Genomic DNA, 20019 nt, shown 5'->3' on the forward strand with positions numbered 1-20019 from the left:
AATTGTCTACACAGGTTAATGTCTCGATTGGATTTGTTTTTGCGCTTAACACAAGTTTATCTGAAACTTTCCACCTTATTAAAATTTGTGTATCAAGTAGAGCCAAGATAATCATTTATTCAAAAATAGAAGTACCATTGATTAAATGATAGAGAATAGTTAGAAACATTTTGGTTACGTACGAAGTCCAAGCAAAATTCAAACATAGAACATATTATAAATTCCAATAAACTTAGTAATATTATACTGTATGTACGTACTTTAATATATAACATTAAATGAATATTAAGTTAGGAAATATTAATAATTAACAATTTATTTATGTTTCCACATCGTACATCGTTGATTTCATTTCGTTCGAGATATTACGTATACATTTATCTGTGCAGAAGATGTCTGCTATTGTTATAAAAACAAAAATAATGAATGGAAGTTTGTTTTGTTTCAAACGAAATGGATTGTTGAAAATCTTGAGGCACTCGAGTGCGACTACGAAACAAACACCGGCTACATATTGTTCTGAATTAGTTAGGTATAATATAATCAGTGTAATTAACAAACACAGCTACTGTTTTCATTGCTTTATTTTTAACGTTGTTATTATATTACATACTACTTCGTTTGTAGATAAATTTTAATTTTCTTCCTTTTAACATTTGTTGAAGTTAAAATTTGTTAATATATGTTTCAGAAAGCATGATTATGAAAATTTTCTCTGCACGTTGTTGTTATCACGTGAATTCAGAGCAGCTGCATTTGCAATTCGTGCGTTTAACATAGAAGTGGCACAAGTAAAGGATCAAGTAAGTGATTACAGAATTGGAGAGATGAGATTAAAGTTTTGGACCCATTCATTAAATGATACGTATAATGGAAATCCTCCAAGAAGTCCCGTTATGTTAGAATTACATAGGGTATGTTTTTTTTTGTTTCATACTTTTTAATTTTAATACTTCTTTGATAGTTCTATATTAATAAAAATTTGTATTATTTTTAAGAAGATTCTTTACAGATTTTGCAGAAGTATCCTATTTCTAAACATTATTTCAAGCGTTTGATTGATATACGACTTGAGAAACTTCACGATGATTCATTTAATGACATGACTTCGATAGAAAAATATGCAGAATATAGTAATTCCTCTGTTTATTACCTTCTATTGCAAGCGCATGGTGTAAATAATATAAATGCAGATCATGCTGCAAGTCATATGGGCAAAGCACAGGGCATTGTTAATTTAATCCGATCAGTTCCTCATAATAGTAGGAGAAGAGTGAATATGTTACCGCAAGACATTTTAATGAAGCATAGCGTTTCTACAGAGGCTATATTACAGGGTCAATCGAGTAAAAATCTGCAAAATGTGATATATGATGTAGCTTCTTATGGAAAGTTACATTTAGATGCTGTAAGTATATGTTAAGAAAAACTATAACAAAAGAAAATAAATTGGATAAACAATTTTCTGTATAGTAATACTACATTACTTTGATTGTTAAACTGTAGAAATTTTCAATATAAGTAAGTAACTGTGGCTATTCACAATGAGGAATATACATTGTACATATTTGATGCTTCATATTTGCATTAAGAAATTACATCTATTACTAAGAAACACTCTGTTAGAAAGTTGAATAATGTATTTAATGTGTAATTTAATTACATGAGATTCTATTGTACATAGATTAAAAAATGAAGAGATTAATGTACAAAATTTGCTATTTTCAGACAATTACTCTTAAAAATAAAGTGGAGAAGAAAGCGAAGTTAATCTTTTTGCCAGTCGTCTGTTTACAAAAATACTTAGATGATTTAAGGAGAGCAGACTTCAATGTTTTTGATGTAAAATTACAAAGAAAAAATAATTTACTTCCTTTATATCTATACTGGAAAAGTTGGACATATTAAATTTAGTTAGCAAGTGTTTGTTACACAAATTTATTTTCATTTAGTATTAACTTTAAGTTAAAACTTCTGTATGTATTATATTAAAGATAATAATGTGTGCCAGAATTAATGTAAGTATTATTTTAGATCTTAAAAACTCTTTTACTTTTTCATGGTATCTGTTTTCATTAATTATTGAAGTTATACAATAATTATAATTTGAAATCCTATTGAGATATAGAAGTCTTTCTATATATAATCTTATTGTAACAAGCTCGGTGGATAAAAATAATTTAAATAATTTATGCCTTAATTTTAGCATGTTTCATTTAAATAATATTGTATAATCTATTTATATGAAGCAGCATTTTTTACTAAGATTTTATCTAAATTAGTTTTCTATACATTATGAAAATAATTTGTATAATTTTCACAGTCCATTTCTGTATTATTCGAAGATAGATCTCCAGTACTACAAGGGATCGTAGGTATATTTGAACCTTGAACAGTGAATCCATGATAATCCTCCTGTTCTGTTTCTGAGGTACAAGGTAAATTTAAATGTGTAGGTACTAATAATTCGTTTCCAGATCTTTCCTGTTGTGTATCGAAATCACTTTGCGTATCCAAACTAATAAGACTAGTTTCATCTTCAGCTTTGCTAATATCAAAACTGTCGTCGCCAATGAATGATGGAAAGTCAAAGGTAGGAGATGGTGTTATGCAATCTTCTATTAAAGACGTTCTCACATCATTTTGTGGTATAGAACTATTAACTGTGGTAGAACAAACCTGAAATGTGTTGTTATAAGTGATTGATTATCCAGTAAATATGCAGATTGAATTGAACAATGAATGCAAAAAGAATTACTTACTTGTGGAATAATTGGGGGTGGTAATTGGTAACTTTCAACATCTTCGCTATCTAAATTAGTCGGCAATCTTTGACTGTGGGTAATTAATAATGGAGTTCTATCTAGAACTGCATTTATCTCAGTCTTCATATCTTCCTGAAATTGTAATATTGTTTCTTTCAAATTTAATGCTTCATTCATAATTTCCATAGTTTTTGCTTTCATTTCGTCAAGCAACGTTATATCTTCGCACATCAAGTGCAAACTCTATAAAAATATAAAAATAAATTCATAGAATAAACATTCAATTATTAAGTTGACATTACTAATGTGAATAACTAATTATGTACTTCACATATCATCAAAGCAGATTCCCATGTATTAGCAGGTACACGCTCCCCAGACATATATGCATTAAAATCTTTTTCATCCATATTCAATGATTCTGCTGTTAGATTTTCAATAAAAGAAACAGCACAACACTAAAACATTCTTTCTATAAGTTTTTTAGATTTAAAACAGTATTAAAAAGGTAGTAATAACAACAATATTCTTCTTACCAAATTTGTGAAGTAATATCCACCTTCTCCTGTCATCAATCTACTTGCATTACAGAACCTAGTAATAAAGTTAATGTTACTTTTGAGACGGGCTGGATTAGCTTTTAGAACAATGAAAATTAAAGCTGGAAGGAATTCGTCTGCAGATGCAGGTCCACCGACGGATTGTTGTAACATTAAAAATATATTGCGGCAACAACAAATAACGCAAGAAAGTTTTTCTTGTGGAGCTTTAGCAGAATCCATATTTAATAAATCTATAACAAATCAAAAAGCTATTTTTAAATAACTGGTGGACAAATGTTGTTGTGTTAATTAAATTGTCTAAGAACAAACCTGTTATAGAATTATAAACGAGTTCTCTAACTTCAGAACTAGTCTCGTGTATACGACATTCCAAATTTTTTCCACTAACCCAATTCAATTGCCGGATTCTGTAACAATATTTTATTCGATTAACGAATGAGACATTAACTTTGATTCATAAATAAAACATACCTTTTCTGTATAGCTAAGTCCTTTTCTTCATCGTTTGTGAAAGGTGGACAAAAGAGAATTCTATAAAGTAAAGTCATTGCATATCTTTCTACGTAATCCAACAATTTTTCTTTAACTTCCGATGTTATATCTAAAATAATTATGATATATTTAATGATATCATCTATCTATGCTCGAATTACATCGATCAACAACTTCTACCAACCATTGTTATTTCAATTTAAAAAGGTCTTTCAAAATACCTGCATACTTGACACTATTCTCTAAACGTTTAGCAAACACTTGATAAAAATTTTGTGTAATCTCTGAAAGTTCTTCTATCCTCTTCACATCTTTATTCTGAAGTATTTCAATCATAAATGAGTGCATACATTTTCTAACGTCTCTGTCGATGGGTGTTTTCGCAATCATAGCCATTAAATCTCGATTCTCCGCTTTTACCTTTTCAAGATCAGGATTGTCTTTTGTTAACTCGTAGAGTAACTCCTGGTATCCTTGAACTTCGATTGAATTAAAATGTTTAGAATAACAGTGCGATTAATTTAGCAAAATTTCATATAAAATTAATGTACCTTTCGCAGCTGGCTTACGAAAAGATATATTCAATAATTTATACTTTTTTTCCTGTTGTACCTTTTTCTCTTCGTATCTCTGGTGCGTACTAATTGCATTTTTATTAGAAGACGCGCTGAAAACATTGACAATATCAATCACAATGTTACTAAAATGTAATTATTGTTACAAAACATCATTTTATTAGAACCACTTCACATCTATATAAGGAAGATGCTCTGAGTTCAAAATATAACAAGTAGAGTGCAATGTAAATTTCGCAAGATCAACGTACAACTCGTATCCCTGTCCGTAAGCATTGCATTCTGTTTGCGACCTCTGCTTCTGCAAATATTCTCGATGACATTTGCTGCAATAACCTTCCCATTCGGCGTTCCCATAAAATCCGCAACCATTTTTGCACTTAAGATCAGCCTCGTCAATCCTTAACGAAGGTGTCTTTATCGAGTACATCTTGTCAGCTTTTTTTATTTACGTATACCTTTACAATTATATTTTCATTCTACAACTTATACTCTATTTATACAATTTACTTCGCTGCCTTTACACGCTCCCTTATCTGTTAAGTCGGTTAAGCGAAAAATTCTAAGGAAATAATAAATACAGGAACGCATGCGTGAACTTTTCTTACTGAACGAAAACGTTATTAAAATTGCATCTTAAAACGATTTAGTAAAAATGGATCGTACAGTACAATTTACTTTGATGCGTCTAATACGTAACAGGTATACATACATTTTATTCTGTACAATATAATATATCCTAATAAATGTATCATAGTTCTAATCTTTATTTAACATTTTGAATTATAGAAAAGTCTATTCTAGATATTTTATTTAGATTATTAAATTTATAATTGACAACGATGTGCAGCTTGTAAATACGATGCTATCTTCAATTATTCCCAACGTTCATTCGTGCGAAATTGTTGGGAAAAGTTTGTCAAAATGGAATTGAATAACATTGAGGGCACGTATGGAGCATGTTTAAAACGAAGTATGCTTATACTGAGAAACAATGAAGTTTTTATTCGTTTTTAACGCGTGATAATTAATTGTTACTGAAAAAGATTCGGTAATGCCGCAGAAAATCGTCATTGAGTAGTTCTAAATTTTGCCGCGGTTCGAATCGAGGTTAGAAACCAAAATATCTTTGTATTTGAAAATGAAGCGTGGCTTGTAAATTTGTTTTCTTACTTAAGAATTAATAAAATTGAATGTTTCTTAGAATCAGTTAACGTATCGAGATATATAGAGTATAAAGATGCATTTTATGAGGATGTTAATCTGTAGAAAGGTTTGTTATTCTTTCTCTCTACTTGGAATGAAAATATTTTAACATAACCTAATAGTACAGTTTCATTTGGTAATTCAGTTTCTCTACGTAACAAATATCTCTTCTTTTGATTGTTAATCATTTTTGTTATTTTATACATTAGAAATAGTAAAGGTATCGTTAATTTTTATTTTCCATTGTGCATTACATCTCCTTAATTTTTGAATCAGTTAAAATAATGTTTATATCTCATATAAATTAATTTTTATCATTTTTAATTATACCTGATGAATTAATTTTATTGTAGGTACCAACGTCTGTTACATTACAATATATCACGGAATGTAAATTAGGCAATACCAGTATCGTACATTTCTTATCGAGTACTCAGTGTCGTCAATTTCGTAAAACTACACATGTGAGAGATACATCCAAATATTGGCTTCAACCAAGAAGGAAGACCGGATTATTTGAGAAATGGTCGACTAAGTTTGATTTGTTTAAAAAGAGATATGTGAGTACAGTTACGCGTTATGATATTAGAACGTGAAAAATCTATTCGTTTGAATAGTTACATAAACCAGTTACCAACAAGTTTTCATATTTTAGCAATTAATGGCATTAGGTTGTCAATTGTATGATGATATACCTGATCATCTTAATTATACAGTATTTTTTAAAGGTATATTGTTGTAATTAGTTTTGTTTATACAATTTCATGGAATTTTATCTTTCTATTTTCCTTACTAATTTGATCTTTCTGTTTTATTAGATCTGAATATGCCAGATACATTTTACTCTTGGTTTTTAATCACAGAATTACATGTTTGGATGTTGATGTTACGCTTTACGGCTGAAGGAGAAAAAGGTAAAGAAGTTGTAAGAAATATTGTCGAAGCTATGTGGCACGATGTTATTGTGAGGTCAGAGCAGCTTGGTGTAAGTAGTTAATAAATTATTTATATTCTAACATTTAGTGTTAACTCGTGAATATTTGTTAGTTTTTCTTTTTCATTCTCTATAATTTTTTCTTGTTAGCCAACTATAGCAAAATACAGAAAAAAACAAATAATGCAATTGTCACATGAATTTAATGCTGCTATAATTGATTATGATGAAGGGATTATGTCAGATGATAAAATATTAGCTGGTGCACTATGGAGAAGATTTTTCTGTATGGAGTGTAACAATCCAGAGCACGTGGAGAGAATTTTAATTTATGTTAGAAAACAGGTAATAAAAATATATTGTTTATTATTGTTAGATATTCTATAATAACTTGATTATATGTACTTTGTTTTTAGACTAGTTTCTTTGATAAGATTCCATCAGAGAAGCTTTTTCATAGATCGATAGTCCAATGGATAGATTTGCCCAAAATTCAGTGAAGCTCATTAATATTATAAATTTGTAAATGTTAATTAGGTAAAATTCGTATGATAAATATACAAAGTTTATAAAAATCAAAACTGAATTTTCTTTACTTCAGTTGTGCATGATGCATTAAGTATAAATTCTTATAACAATTAAAAATTTTTTAATTATTATCACATAGTTTAGTATTTGATTTTACAACTATGCGACATAAATATTCTTTCTTACAATTCAAATCACAGGCTGCTTGTAATGAAGGTTCCGCTTCCTTATAAAAGTTCCTGTAATAAAAATGAACAAATTCAATTAAAATGAGCTAGAAGGTATTATAATTTAATAATTGTCTTTGCTTTAATAATTGTTACTTCTGCCTTACTTGTAATACTTGTCTAATAATGTTCCATTTTTCACTGCCATAGAAAGCCAAGTACTTAAAGATTTAGGAGATAAATCTGAAAGGCCATATTCTGCTTTGAAAGAATATGATTCGTACCAGGTTGGTCTTGTATGGACGTCCTTATTGGCAGAACTAAGATCGTACATCCAATTCTGATAATCGGTTACCGCCTATTAGAAGAAGTTTAAGTATAGTTTTACTGTCGTCAGCACAGATATAGTTAAGGAAATATAACTTACGTAATTGCTAGAATTTATTGTATAAATCTTATAATTTGGGTTCAATCTTGTGTAAGTAGTTATGCTGCCGCCGTTCCAGGCAACATTTTGACCCTCATCAGCAGAATTATAAAATATTGCTAGTTCGTCGTTATGAGTATGTCCATTAAATTCAGCTTTAATTAAATGGGAGAATCTGTTAATTATTCTTAAGTATTCTCGTTTCCATGTGTTTAAACAGCTATTACTATTAGCAGGTATATGGGACAAAATATGGACAAATTCATTATTTCTCTCTGCTTCAAGAAGAACATTTACAAGCCATTGTAGTTGATTGTCAGGATCTTTTGGTTGGTACCAAAGCCACCTAATAAGAAAAAAAATATGTAAATGAAAAATTATATATGAAAAACAGAATATAAAATAGAATATAATTGAACATTTCTTTATAATACTAACATTTTTTTGTAATTTCAGTTGTATGATATAAAAATTATATTTATTTTACGTACCAATTGTAAGAGTAGCATACATTACTATTTAAGACTATAATTCTAAATCCTTTTCTAGGTGTAACGGTATAATATCCTCCTTGAAGTATAGTAGAACGTGTAGATTCTGGTAGCCATCCATAACTAATCCACAAATCTGCCACTAAGTTGTAAAGCCAATTTGTAGTTAAGTAGTCTTGTGTTATATCTTTTGGTGCAAATCTGTATGCATAATTCAAAGAAAATCATTAATTAATATTAAGTTAGTATTATATTTGTAATTTATATAGTACTTGTTTTATATAGAGAGTTTTCGTATCAAAATACTTTGAGCGAAATCAGGTGATCATCGATATAAAATATTTTATGAACGTACTTTTAAACATTAGTTTTGAAACAGAAATAATTATGGTATCGAAGTATAAAAGGTAAGGCTAGGCATTAATTTTTAATTATAAAGAAGAACGATTATCAGTGATGAATCAATGCTCGTCGCTGTTGCTCATGTCCATAACAAATGATTTGCGATAAAAATTTCAATCATTGAGATTAAATCTTTCAGATTACTTATAAATATTTCAGATATGCATGCATGTGGACGTATATATGATAGCAAAGATGATCAAGTGATTAATACCCAATAAGCACACCTGCAAAGAGAAATTGTCTTCTCTTCCGCTGATTACGCAAAAGAATTGTTAATCGTCGATAACCATGTAGATAAAGTGTTTTGAAAGCATGTAAAAAATGTGATGAAAGTAATGATAAACAGATTGCCCAACAGATATACGTCTAAAAAGAACGACTAACGTGCAAAGTTCGTTCCTCCTTAAAACGTATCTCTTATGATAAAAAAATTACAATAAAATGTTATTAGATTCCTCGGACGTTATATATCGACCAAAATATTTTGTTAGATTTTATATACTATGGAATTACGATTTAAAGTGTTCGTAGTTATATTAAGTAAATATTACTTATATACTATATATATGCAAATGAGATTTTTATATATAGAAAATTTAAATATCTCACTGATTCAATGGATTTGGTTCATGATTTCCAAGCACTGGATATATCGTGATGTTGGCAAAAGTATCATGAACTTTATCATAAAGTTTTACAAGACTTCGTATATTCCCTTCCTTTGAAGTCTCCCATACACCATGATCTATTACATCTCCAGTAAAATATATAAAATCGATATCCTAGAAACGAAATCAAAAATGTTATTTCACGTTACATATTAATATCGCCAACAGTTAACAATATTATCGATCATAGTACAGGTAACATTAACATGAAAGTATATAAGAAGAGAAAATCTCATTTGCGAGAGATTGCGAAAGATTTAACGATAGACTTTATACCAACTGGCTTATATTATGTATTAATACCTGATGAGTATCTTTTATGTGTTTAAAAGCATCAATGATCGCATGCCAAGGAGTATCACAAGATTTATAATCCCCCCAATAGCCAGCTAACGAAGTAACATCAGTTTTGTTTTGCCCTACTCGGCAGCAAACCGGCTCGCCGCAATTCGAGTTACCATCCGGCTCGTACAGGGGGTCGTAATGAAGATCTGACAATTGCACGACCTTCATTTCTTCCCTCGCTTCTTTCTCGACAATCGTTGGAATCGAATTGTTCTCAATATCGATACTCCATTCGAAATCAGGATTATTCAGCGGGCAGAACTTCGATTCCAAGACGACACCGCACATCGTAGCAGCGTCCAAGTTCGGTCTGGAATCGACTATGTACAAAATGATAGGCTACAAAAGTAGAAAGACAAAGTGTAATAACTTGGTACATCGTCAATTGTATAAAACATTTGGACAGGCTCCTGTAAATTGACGCGTTACCAAGTTCAGCTCGATAACTCCACTGCAGACCCTTTTCGTTTGAATATTTAAAATCGTGCACAGCTTGATCAGTTTGCTCTTTATACTTTCTTCGGATGCGCCGTTGCGTCGTAAGTTGATGTACGTTTGCAAAGTTGCGCGGCATATTGTACATATCGCAGCGCTATATTCCGCTTCAAAGGATTTCCAATCGGAGTTCTGAAGCTCCGTAGGAATACTCAAAGTCTCGATCATCTCCAGAAACAGTTCCGTCTCGTAATCCGATTTCGTCCATAATTCGATTTCATTTGAAAGCAAAGACACATCTATATCTGTTAACAAGCGAAATCGTTAATACTCGTTTTATGGCTTGGAATAATAATCGATTGAACAACGTGAAAACAATTTAATCTGTTAAAGAATGTTCAAACGGAAAGTAGAGCTTTATCAATAATCGATCAAAGAGAATTCCTTGCGATCGTTGCTTGTAATCGCTGCATCTTTAATTCTATTTAAGTCCCAAGTGCTATACGAATTCTATGTTTCATTAATCGAAACATTTACCTTTATTATCATTCACGAACGCTGTATAATGTATGAAAAAATCATCTAAACGGTTAAAATTAACTGGGACATTATAAATTGATCAGTTTGTATTACCTTTTACATTTCTAATGAGACCATTAACACTTAGAAGTAGTGCACTGAAAATCAATTCCTTGAACCACATTTTCGTCATTTCTCAGGTACATTCTACGCGATACTGCGATTGATCTTACTTATTACCGATTGTTCTCATTTTTCTTTATCTTGTCTGATCTTTTTACTGATAAATGTCGCAATACCATCTTCGAATGATCGCTTCTTAAAGATTATAGGATCTATTTGTGATATCGACGAACGAGAGATCTAAATTATTATCATTATATGTGTTACATGACATTTATTGTTGAGCAATAATACCTGTTCATTTAAATTTTTGTTATTTCTGTACTTTCATTACGTTATGAATAAATTTTACGTGCAATATTTTGTATTATGTTTCAAATTTTACTTTCAAAGTAGATATTAGTACCTTTTTTCAGATATTTAGTTAATACACGTGGCGCCATCTCTGTGAAAAGTGCTGAAACTGGTCGCACAATAAAGTAGACTACTTTGGACTACTAGCGCCATCTCTGTGAAAAGTGCTCAAACTGGTCGCACATCGTTACCGACAGCGAAGTGAACTACAGCGTGAGTGGCGCCATCTCTGTGGAAAACACTGAAACTACTCGTCGAATAGTTCCACAGCTTCGCCGCGAGATGGCGCCACCAAGCGGTCGGCGCGAGTGGCGCCATCTCTGTGAAGAGCGCTGAAATTACTTGCCGAATAGTTCCCTAGTTCTTCCGCGAGATGGCGCCACTTGCGCCAACCGCCTTGTGGCGCTATCTCGCAGCGAAACGGTGGAACTATTCTGCGAGTAGTTTCAGTGTTTTCCACAGAGATGGCGCCACTCGCGCTGTAGTTCACTTCGCTGTCGGTAAGGATGTGCGACCAGTTTGAGCACTTTTCACAGAGATGGCGCCACAGGCAGGAAATAAAAGTTGTTCAGGAATAAAATTTATATAATTGAAAATATAAATTAGCAGCGTAATTAAACTTTGGAAATAACCGGTTTTTAATGTATAGTACATAATTTTTACACCATGTTTAATGTACATTTAATGACAAACACTATTCCGTAATAAAATTGTAGACGATTAACATACCTACGCACGCACGAACAGGTCTATATCACAGAAACATTTATTAATGATAAACTGAACTTCTTCTGATGCTTTTGTATTTTCTCGCACGTGGAGGATTAGAATTGTTATTCTTATTTTCGATCTGAAATATGATTATACACTGGGTCGTAAATATTGCATAGAAGAATTAAAGAAATAAGAATATGAATAGATAAATCCCTACTCTCGTGGAAGTTGATATCTTGGGTTGGACGTGAGGTTGTATGATCGTATCATTTTCAACGTATGAACTTAATATGTCCTGCGAATTGATGTATTCTGATGTAAAATCATTATTTAAGGTAGAGGTAGCAAATACTGTACTATCAAATGGAGGAACTCACGGATGTATCATCTGATACCATAGTTGAATTAGCAATGGGTGTCGGTGTGCCTTCATCAGCTATGGACATATTATCCTACAAATAATTATTGTATAAGAGATGAAAGCGTACGATACATGTTCGCGTAGTTAGAAATAAGAACGTATTATGCAAGAAAATATGTTTTACTTTGCAATAAGCTGTACTTACTTCTGCCGCCGCTTCGATGAGTTTCCTACTTTTCCTAAATCTTTGAAGAAGTCGATCATGCGGTGAAGTTACGGCAAATTGACGAGGATATGAAAATTCTTTTCGAACAGGGGTTGATCCTACAAAATTTTGTGATATACATTACGTAATTCGATGTATTCTCTTTCCATTAATATTTAAATTTAATTAAAATACCTGTTGGTATGTCATACTGTAAATCTTCATTAAAAAATTTGTTAATTTCAGCTTCCGCTGTTCGTAATTGTTTAATCGCATTGTTACTCCACGCACACGATTCTACCACTTGATTATCTAATACTGCAGAGATTTCTTGGAGAGTATCAGAAATTTTAATTTTTATATCTGCTATGAATTCCTCCTGATCTTTATTTGCACCTAGCATTACCTTACGTGCTAAATTCTACAAAAACATGATTTCAGACGTTAAAGTAAATTGTTAGTATAACAGTTTAACATATTCTTTAAATTTACAGTAATCAGCGACAAAGCTTTGTTATTATCCGTGTCTACCTGTGGTTGGAATTCCTTAATGTTACGTTCGACAGTATTTTTATATTGCTCGAATGCGTTATGACTTTTATTTATATTCGATTGCAACGTACTCATTATATGTTTTCCTTCTTCCGTAATTTTGTTAGCAACTTCTTTGTTCTATTAATAACATAAATATACATTTTATAAATCAATATTACAATTTTCCTTTAATAGACAAGAGAAAGAAGGAAATTCACTTCATTGCATTCCAAATTATACGCAGATCATATATTAAAACTACCTGATTTGTTCTAACAATGACATCGTTTTCAGTTTGTTTTATACTCCTTTGCAGCTCTTCTTGCAAATCGTTTATTTTCACACTTACGTTACAATTATTTACTGTTTGATCATTAATTGTGTTACAAATTTTATTAAGGGAGTCACATTTGTTAATTACAGTGCAATGATGATCTTCCAAACTTTTACTTAAATCGTTATACTGAGAGAATGCGTCTGCCATTATCTATAAGAGAATGGTTTAATAATTCTAAGATTTAAATATACAGTGGAGTAACAAAAATAGTATTCTTCATACCTTTGTTAATAAACGTTGTTTCTCACTAAGTACTTGCTTTTCGCAAACTGTTTCGACATCTTTCATAATGACCTCGATATTTTTAGTCACATGATTATAAGTTTCGAATTGATAACTGCAAGCAGAATCTATTATTTTATCTATGAGGGTTGATGTTTGTTTTAAATTTTGAGATACATCATTTCTTATAGTTTGCAGGATTTTAGCAAATTGATTATCAATTATATCATTAATATGTTGAGACAATGTCTGAGATATAGCATTTACGTATTCCTGGTCACATTCCATTGCATCTACTGTGTTTCTCATTTCATTTTGTATCCAACTTTGATAATTTACCTGAGAGAATGTTTTTCAAAACGATTCACGATTTTGACAACTATTTAAAAATAAAAATATCAATTCCATAAGATTTAACAAATACGTACTGTTTCGTTTATATAATTTGTTAAATTATTATTAGTATCAGATAAATATTGAGCAGAAAGACTTGACGAAATTTGTTGCAGAGCTGTGTCGATATTTTTACAGCCAACAGAGGTAGCGATAACTAACGAGAACAACAAAAATAAAGAATCAATAAAGGAAGTATGTACAAGAATTTTATATTGAATATAAAAGTTTTTGTTACCAAGCTCATTTTTTATAGATGTGCAAAATTGCTTCAACCTTTCGCCACATGTTGAAACATCGTTTTCAACACTTTGCAAATATTCGGAAACATTACTTTTAAATTCCTCACCAAGATTTTCAAGTATCCGTTCTATTTCACTTGAAAAAAATTATATTGTTACTTTATTGTATTTAGAAAACAAAAAGTAAAACATTATTTATAAAAGAATAAGAATAATATGCAGATGTAAAGAATTGTAAATATAAATACGTTTTGTGGGCAATTTTATCATGTAATTTATACGAATCTTCAATTGCAGTATCTGCAATACTTAATAAAGCAGTAGCTTGAGATAATAAAGACTGTTCTGTATTTTTATACTGCTCTACCAAATATTTTTGCTTGTTTAGTTCTTGTACGGTCTGCTGTAATTTATTATTTGTTGATAGAAGTGCACTTTCAACACTGTTTAATTTAATCTTGATTTCATATAATTCTTTCTCTCGAGCAATACTTTTCATCTTAATATCATTAAAAATTTTCTAGAAAGATAAACAGTTGTACAAAACATATTGGAAGCAAAGTAATAAGCAGTTGAGACAAGTGTATGTACCTCTTTGTTCTGCATAATTGTTTCAAGTGCTTTTATATGATTATTTTTCTCCTCTATTTCTTTTACCTGTTGAGAAATTAATTCTTGAATTTCTTTGTAATTCTCATCTGCGAGATAAACACCGATTTTATGACGTGTGGCTAATAAATCTCTTTGTAATCTTTCAATTTCTTCCAAATATTGTTTACGAAATTCTTTTTTGGAAAGTTTCTGATTTATTTCTGGACGATTAGTAATATTTCTTGCGCGATGTGCATAATCTAACGTTGACAATGTTTCTCCGATGTTAATACTAGCAGGGGATATGGTGGCAATAATAGATGTTTTCGCGCGGCCACCTAATGACTCCTGAAGCAATCTTGTAAGTTTGGATTCTCTAAAAGTATAATAAATGATATTACTTTTCTCTTAACAAGTGGACAAAATATTTATTTTTCTTACCGATAGGGTATGTGAGGTGCTTTTTCAACAAGAGCTGTTATAACTCTGCTGAGGGTTAATAAAGACTGATTGATACTACCAGCTTCTTTTACTCTCCTGTCAGCAGCACCAGATCTTCCAACATTTTCACTACCTGCTAAATCTACTAAGTTTAGTTTTCCTGTTTTTAAAACATCATCTCCACCCACAGTAGTCTCTTTCATATGGACAGTGATTGAAAATACTGTATGAGATCGGCTATAATCATTTTTCCCAATTTACATATTGGTATCAACACGACATAAATGATATACAAGATTTGTGCATTATTTAAGATAATTTGTGTGTAAAAAGTATAATCAGAGATACTTTGACAGTAACGCATTTTATATGGTAAACGATAATCATGTCACCAAATATTTTGTATGAAATGAAGATTAACTTTAAGAATAAAAAATATATATAATCACCTAGATTGTGCATTAATTAGTGTTGTAGCAATTTGTCTTCTTTGCAATCCTCTTTGAAGAACTTTATAAACTTCACTTATATTATGTATTATTACTTCTTCCAATCCTTGTATAATTATTGCACCTTTCCTCGATGTGTCTTCGTATAATCTATTTAATAAATATTTATATTAAGTATGGAAATTTCTTAAAATCTAAATATAATGATTAAATAATTAATTTTGTGTACTTTATTTTCAATCCATCATCATTAACTGACAGAAGATCAAATAATTCTTCGTTATAAATTTCAAGAAAACTAACTCTGACTGTATATTCTTGCACTTCTGATAGTTGCAACTTATCAAATAAATGACTCAAAGAACGAGGTATTATACCAGCAGAAGAATCCTATATTATACAGTCACATATGAATCTTGGCAATATCCACACATTCATATTTTATACAATATAACAGAAAAATTAAAGATATAATATTTAACAGGATCATTACGAGGAAGGGAAACACTTACGCTTTGCCAATATAAATTTGAACCAGTATTAATTCCTTCCATCGTAAATGTCTTTCCTGTACCGGTCTGCCCATATGCGAGTATTGTACAATTATATCCAGACAAAATTTGCTCCATTAATGAACCAACAACAGTATTATATATATCAACCTAATGATAAAAGATTATATAACAATTTTTTAAAACTTAAATATACATTAATTGGAAACAAAAAATGTACCTGTCTCGAAGATGGTCCAAATACATTATCAAATTTAAATTTCTTTGATAATCTATCATTGAGGCATTCACGTACCGTCACTTCCTTACTATTGTTAATTTCTATTATATTTTTAGATTTATTGCGTACTTCTGCATCACTTATGGGTCTAATACAAATAATATTAAGTAACAAGATAAATAATAACTTAATTTTAGTGCATTCTATACAAATAATGTCGTGATAGGCAACAAATATTTCATTTCTCTAATTAATAGTAAACAAAAAAGCATTAAACAAAAATATTACTTATTTTAAAAAAAGTTAGAACAAAATGTAAGAAAACTTTTTAACTTTTTATACATTTACTTACCTAACACGAACAAATACCTTTACGTGTTGATACTTCTCCTTTCTACTGATCCGTGTATCGGTCATGTTCATTTTTAAGTTATACTTACTTTTGTTACTTAAAATTATTTATATAGTTACAGCAAATCGATTATTAAAATGTATACACATACGTTAGACTTCAAATTACAATCACCTACAAAGTTTTAAATATGTAATATGTGACACAGCCAGTAGGTGTGCTGCAGTATGCTATATTTACTTCATAATATATATTTCCGCGGTAAAAATTTAAAATATTAATAGCGTGTACTATTAAAATATTAATAATGTGTTAATGGTATTAATACTATTTTTAATCATTTTAAATAGAAGATTCTTATATATATAGAAAACTTATAAAGCACATAAAGTGTATTAAAATATATCTGATATATAATTTTTAATAGAGAATATGTTTTATTAAATTTATTATTATAAAACTTGAGGTATTTCAACGTCATCAATCACGAGATCATCAAGCATTTCTTCAAGAGTTATTTGCGGACAATTAGGATCAGTTAAGTCATTAGTGTCTACTGGAACTGATTTCTTATGATCCCGGAAAATGTTTATGTTTTGCCTCATCTCTGGATCTTCTTCTATATCTTCCAAAAACTCATAGTAATCGCTAAAGAAATAAATCAGAATAAAGTTAGAATACTGCTCACACTACTCTAATTCGTGGTAAACTACAATTAATGGTATTTTACATTTGAGAAGTATTAATTTTTGAACAAGAAATTAGCTTACTTGTTATCTGTAGTCATGCTGTCTTTATCTTGTAACATATGTTTCAATTTCCACATTCTCATTTTGCGGCGTGCTGTTCTATCATGTGTATAATTCTTTTTCGTTAAAATTACATCCGGTACTAAATCTTTATTCAACATCTCGAAATTTTCATCGTTGATATTACTATCGTTAATAGCATAACTAAATAGAAGAATAATGTTTTTTGTTAAATACCTCAATCACAACAAATACCTTTTTGTTAAATACCTGTCATTAGTTAAATACCTCAATCACTTACCCCAATGCAGTGTCGCCAGGTTTTAGTATATGACCAAGATGAGTACGTGTATGAATTAAATTACTATTTATACCTAAATCACAACTTTTGACCAGCCACACATCTGCTATTACATGCTAGAAATAAAATATTTTTACTCTTATAGTATAGAACGAAAAGTTGCCTCATTGATTCTAGGAATTAAATTAAGGTCATACATGCTACTTGATATTGTGTGCAACAATAAACATTCTCAAAAGTTTTAAATGATATGGCGGAAATCTCAATAAAAAAAGTTAGAATTATAAAATATTTACCTTATTTGAAATACATCCCTGTCCAGGAAAAAATTTTCTGTCCTTGAACTTTATGGGTTCAATATCCATCACAGTGTATTCTATCAACTGCTTTGGATCACAAATACTGTTAAAAGCATGTCTCCAGTATAATGTAGCATTTAATTCTGCGACTAAATTAATATTTTTCATACAATAAACTTTATAATTTACAAAATAATTTGCTATTAATAACAGATAGATGGTCATTAAAAATTTGATAAACTGCACGTACTTTGTCCAGATGATACATCTATTAAATGTATGAAATTTGTAATTTTATACACTAAGCATATGCAATTAATTCCGCCCAGTTGATGACTCAATTTTCTTGGAAGGCATACTATGCTATCCCTTGATATTGGCACTATTTCTACACTGTGGGGATAAAGAGAAATAGTGAATATATTAAGGATATTTCTACTACAATTAATGCTTATGATTTTTACCTGTATGTAAATTTATAATTGTAGATATTGCTATGAATATCATGTGATATCAGTTTTTTGGAATGATCATACCGACAAGGTATAACGCTTGAGAGAAAGTCAACCAGTTTTCGTGCCATTGCTTCATTTGCAAAAAAGAAATCTAAGCCCTCTGTAAAAATTCATAATTCAACATATAACTGGTACTGTGAAAATTAAAGTTTTATATTATATGATTAAATAGTTTAGATTCATTACCATGAATAGGTTTGATGCCTAAAGTTTGTTCGTGTGCTTTGTATTTCAAGATTAATTGCTCCAGATAGTAAAATGTTTTTTTATTTGTCGCTTTTTGTCGCACTTGTACCTATAAAAAATGAATTATAAGTAGAAAAAATAATTTCACAGTTATAAATTAAATTTATAACATAATTACAGAAATTATTGATTTACTAAAGTCTCACCAAAGCACGCCAATAATCTTTTGCTTCCGTTCTATGACAATCATCACACATTTGATGATTTACTGTGAATTCAACTATAAATATTTGTTGAAGAATCGCACCACCTATTACTTCAGCCTGCACTGTTAATTTTAACTAAAAATGCAACACAATAATCAAAAAGTAATAAAACAATGACAATAAAATATTGAATATAATATACCTTTAATCTCATAGAGTGTGGCTCTGTCCATACGAATCCAGCATCAATTAACTTCACTCGATTTAAACCTTTTAACTTTTTCAAGCACAATGTTAATAATTCTCTAGATTCTAACGCCGCATGAATCCATTCTGCAGGTGGCTGCAAATACCTACAAAAAAATTGAAAATATAATTAATCCTGAATCGAAGTACAGCTTTTTACCTGTGGTAAATAAGATACCGACAATATCTTACGTTACCTTTCACAGCCTCTACAAAAATGAATTGTGGCTTGCTTCGGAATATTTTCGGTAACATCAACCTGAGTCCGTAAACATGCCACGCACATATTCGCTGGATTCGGTTCAATGCCAATACCACAAATACAACATAATCTGTAAAACACAATCACATTAATACAAATATGTTACAATTGTTATATTAAGGTTAATATTTACTTACATCATTGATTCTTGGTGAACAGGCTCATTTAATACTTCCATCTTCTTTCTTATTTATCTCTTTACAGTGTTTTGCGACTATCCAATTAAACGAATGAAATTAGAATTACCTACAACAATTCCATACACTGCTCAATTACAACGACACGTGTACTGTGATATAAATTACCAACTTTCAGTTTCAAATATTTTGTCTACTTAAGTTGTCTAATTGATATTACTTTTAGACTATCGATACATATGTTTCCAAACTTTTTTGTTTCTTTTATAAGAATATTACGAACAGAGACGAGAAATTGTATAAATTTATAGAATCTTTAGCAACTATTCGTGTAAACTACAGTTCATGGACACCACGATCATATTAATTAGGTATAAGAGTAAGCAAATAATATTTCATTATTAAATTGTATACAATACTTGGAAAATTTAAACGTATATTATTTCTTGAGATTATTTACGTGCTATATAATTCCATAATAAATTTTGGATCACAACATTGCAGAATTTTCCTCTCCTAGTTTTACAAAGTTTGTAACGTTTGTATAC

The 20019-nt window shown here is 30.2% G+C and overlaps 6 protein-coding genes across 7 annotated transcripts; 2 read left to right on the forward strand and 4 right to left on the reverse strand.

Annotated features, from left to right (window-relative positions):
- Positions 1 to 361: 361 nt before the first annotated feature.
- Positions 362 to 2040, forward strand: Sicily (NADH dehydrogenase (ubiquinone) complex I, assembly factor 6 homolog sicily). The gene is made up of 4 exons (XM_076893847.1): positions 362 to 532; positions 692 to 914; positions 1013 to 1408; positions 1729 to 2040. The coding sequence occupies exons 1-4, from the start codon at positions 393 to 395 to the stop codon at positions 1906 to 1908; spliced, it is 939 nt and encodes a 312-aa protein (XP_076749962.1). The 5' UTR covers positions 362 to 392; the 3' UTR covers positions 1909 to 2040.
- A 78-nt stretch (positions 2041 to 2118) lies between these two features.
- Rabex-5 (Rabaptin-5-associated exchange factor for Rab5) lies at positions 2119 to 4915 on the reverse strand. Of its 2 annotated transcripts, XM_076893846.1 has the most exons (10): positions 4647 to 4915; positions 4372 to 4487; positions 4241 to 4299; positions 4042 to 4138; positions 3800 to 3929; positions 3638 to 3735; positions 3302 to 3558; positions 3092 to 3223; positions 2763 to 3008; positions 2119 to 2679 (listed from the first exon to the last, which is right to left on the reverse strand). In XM_076893846.1, exons 1-10 carry the CDS (start codon positions 4823 to 4825, stop codon positions 2287 to 2289), a joined length of 1707 nt encoding a protein of 568 aa, XP_076749961.1. In that variant the 5' UTR covers positions 4826 to 4915; the 3' UTR covers positions 2119 to 2286. The 2 variants fall into 2 exon arrangements, with proteins under 2 accessions (XP_076749961.1, XP_076749960.1); XM_076893845.1 differs by having other exon boundaries at positions 2120 to 2679; positions 4042 to 4299; positions 4647 to 4914.
- Positions 4916 to 5553: 638 nt separating this feature from the next.
- Positions 5554 to 7116, forward strand: Uqcc1 (Ubiquinol-cytochrome c reductase complex assembly factor 1). The gene is made up of 6 exons (XM_076893887.1): positions 5554 to 5668; positions 5955 to 6161; positions 6257 to 6329; positions 6420 to 6586; positions 6686 to 6880; positions 6952 to 7116. Exons 1-6 carry the CDS (start codon positions 5636 to 5638, stop codon positions 7033 to 7035), a joined length of 759 nt encoding a protein of 252 aa, XP_076750002.1. The 5' UTR covers positions 5554 to 5635; the 3' UTR covers positions 7036 to 7116.
- LOC143422908 (sphingomyelin phosphodiesterase 1) lies at positions 7114 to 10753 on the reverse strand. Its single transcript, XM_076893886.1, has 8 exons — positions 10635 to 10753; positions 9996 to 10306; positions 9525 to 9905; positions 9163 to 9335; positions 8149 to 8349; positions 7658 to 8003; positions 7398 to 7588; positions 7114 to 7302 (listed from the first exon to the last, which is right to left on the reverse strand). Exons 1-8 carry the CDS (start codon positions 10711 to 10713, stop codon positions 7185 to 7187), a joined length of 1800 nt encoding a protein of 599 aa, XP_076750001.1. The 5' UTR covers positions 10714 to 10753; the 3' UTR covers positions 7114 to 7184.
- A 1420-nt stretch (positions 10754 to 12173) lies between these two features.
- LOC143422676 (kinesin-like protein Klp61F) lies at positions 12174 to 16655 on the reverse strand. The gene is made up of 16 exons (XM_076893479.1): positions 16571 to 16655; positions 16219 to 16366; positions 15999 to 16148; positions 15716 to 15876; positions 15487 to 15636; positions 15038 to 15274; positions 14597 to 14972; positions 14254 to 14525; positions 14002 to 14141; positions 13799 to 13920; positions 13371 to 13709; positions 13074 to 13298; positions 12770 to 12949; positions 12473 to 12698; positions 12278 to 12396; positions 12174 to 12233 (listed from the first exon to the last, which is right to left on the reverse strand). Exons 1-16 carry the CDS (start codon positions 16639 to 16641, stop codon positions 12174 to 12176), a joined length of 2976 nt encoding a protein of 991 aa, XP_076749594.1. The 5' UTR covers positions 16642 to 16655.
- A 329-nt stretch (positions 16656 to 16984) lies between these two features.
- On the reverse strand, positions 16985 to 19544 carry Nmd3 (60S ribosomal export protein NMD3). The gene is made up of 11 exons (XM_076893491.1): positions 19472 to 19544; positions 19270 to 19404; positions 19029 to 19179; positions 18827 to 18961; positions 18621 to 18729; positions 18384 to 18534; positions 18170 to 18312; positions 17917 to 18068; positions 17621 to 17736; positions 17341 to 17523; positions 16985 to 17218 (listed from the first exon to the last, which is right to left on the reverse strand). The coding sequence occupies exons 1-11, from the start codon at positions 19510 to 19512 to the stop codon at positions 17023 to 17025; spliced, it is 1512 nt and encodes a 503-aa protein (XP_076749606.1). The 5' UTR covers positions 19513 to 19544; the 3' UTR covers positions 16985 to 17022.
- Between the last annotated feature and the right edge of the window lie 475 nt (positions 19545 to 20019).

This window comes from Xylocopa sonorina, chromosome 4, assembly GCF_050948175.1.
Source record: "Xylocopa sonorina isolate GNS202 chromosome 4, iyXylSono1_principal, whole genome shotgun sequence".
NCBI classification, from domain to species: Eukaryota; Metazoa; Arthropoda; class Insecta; order Hymenoptera; family Apidae; genus Xylocopa; species Xylocopa sonorina.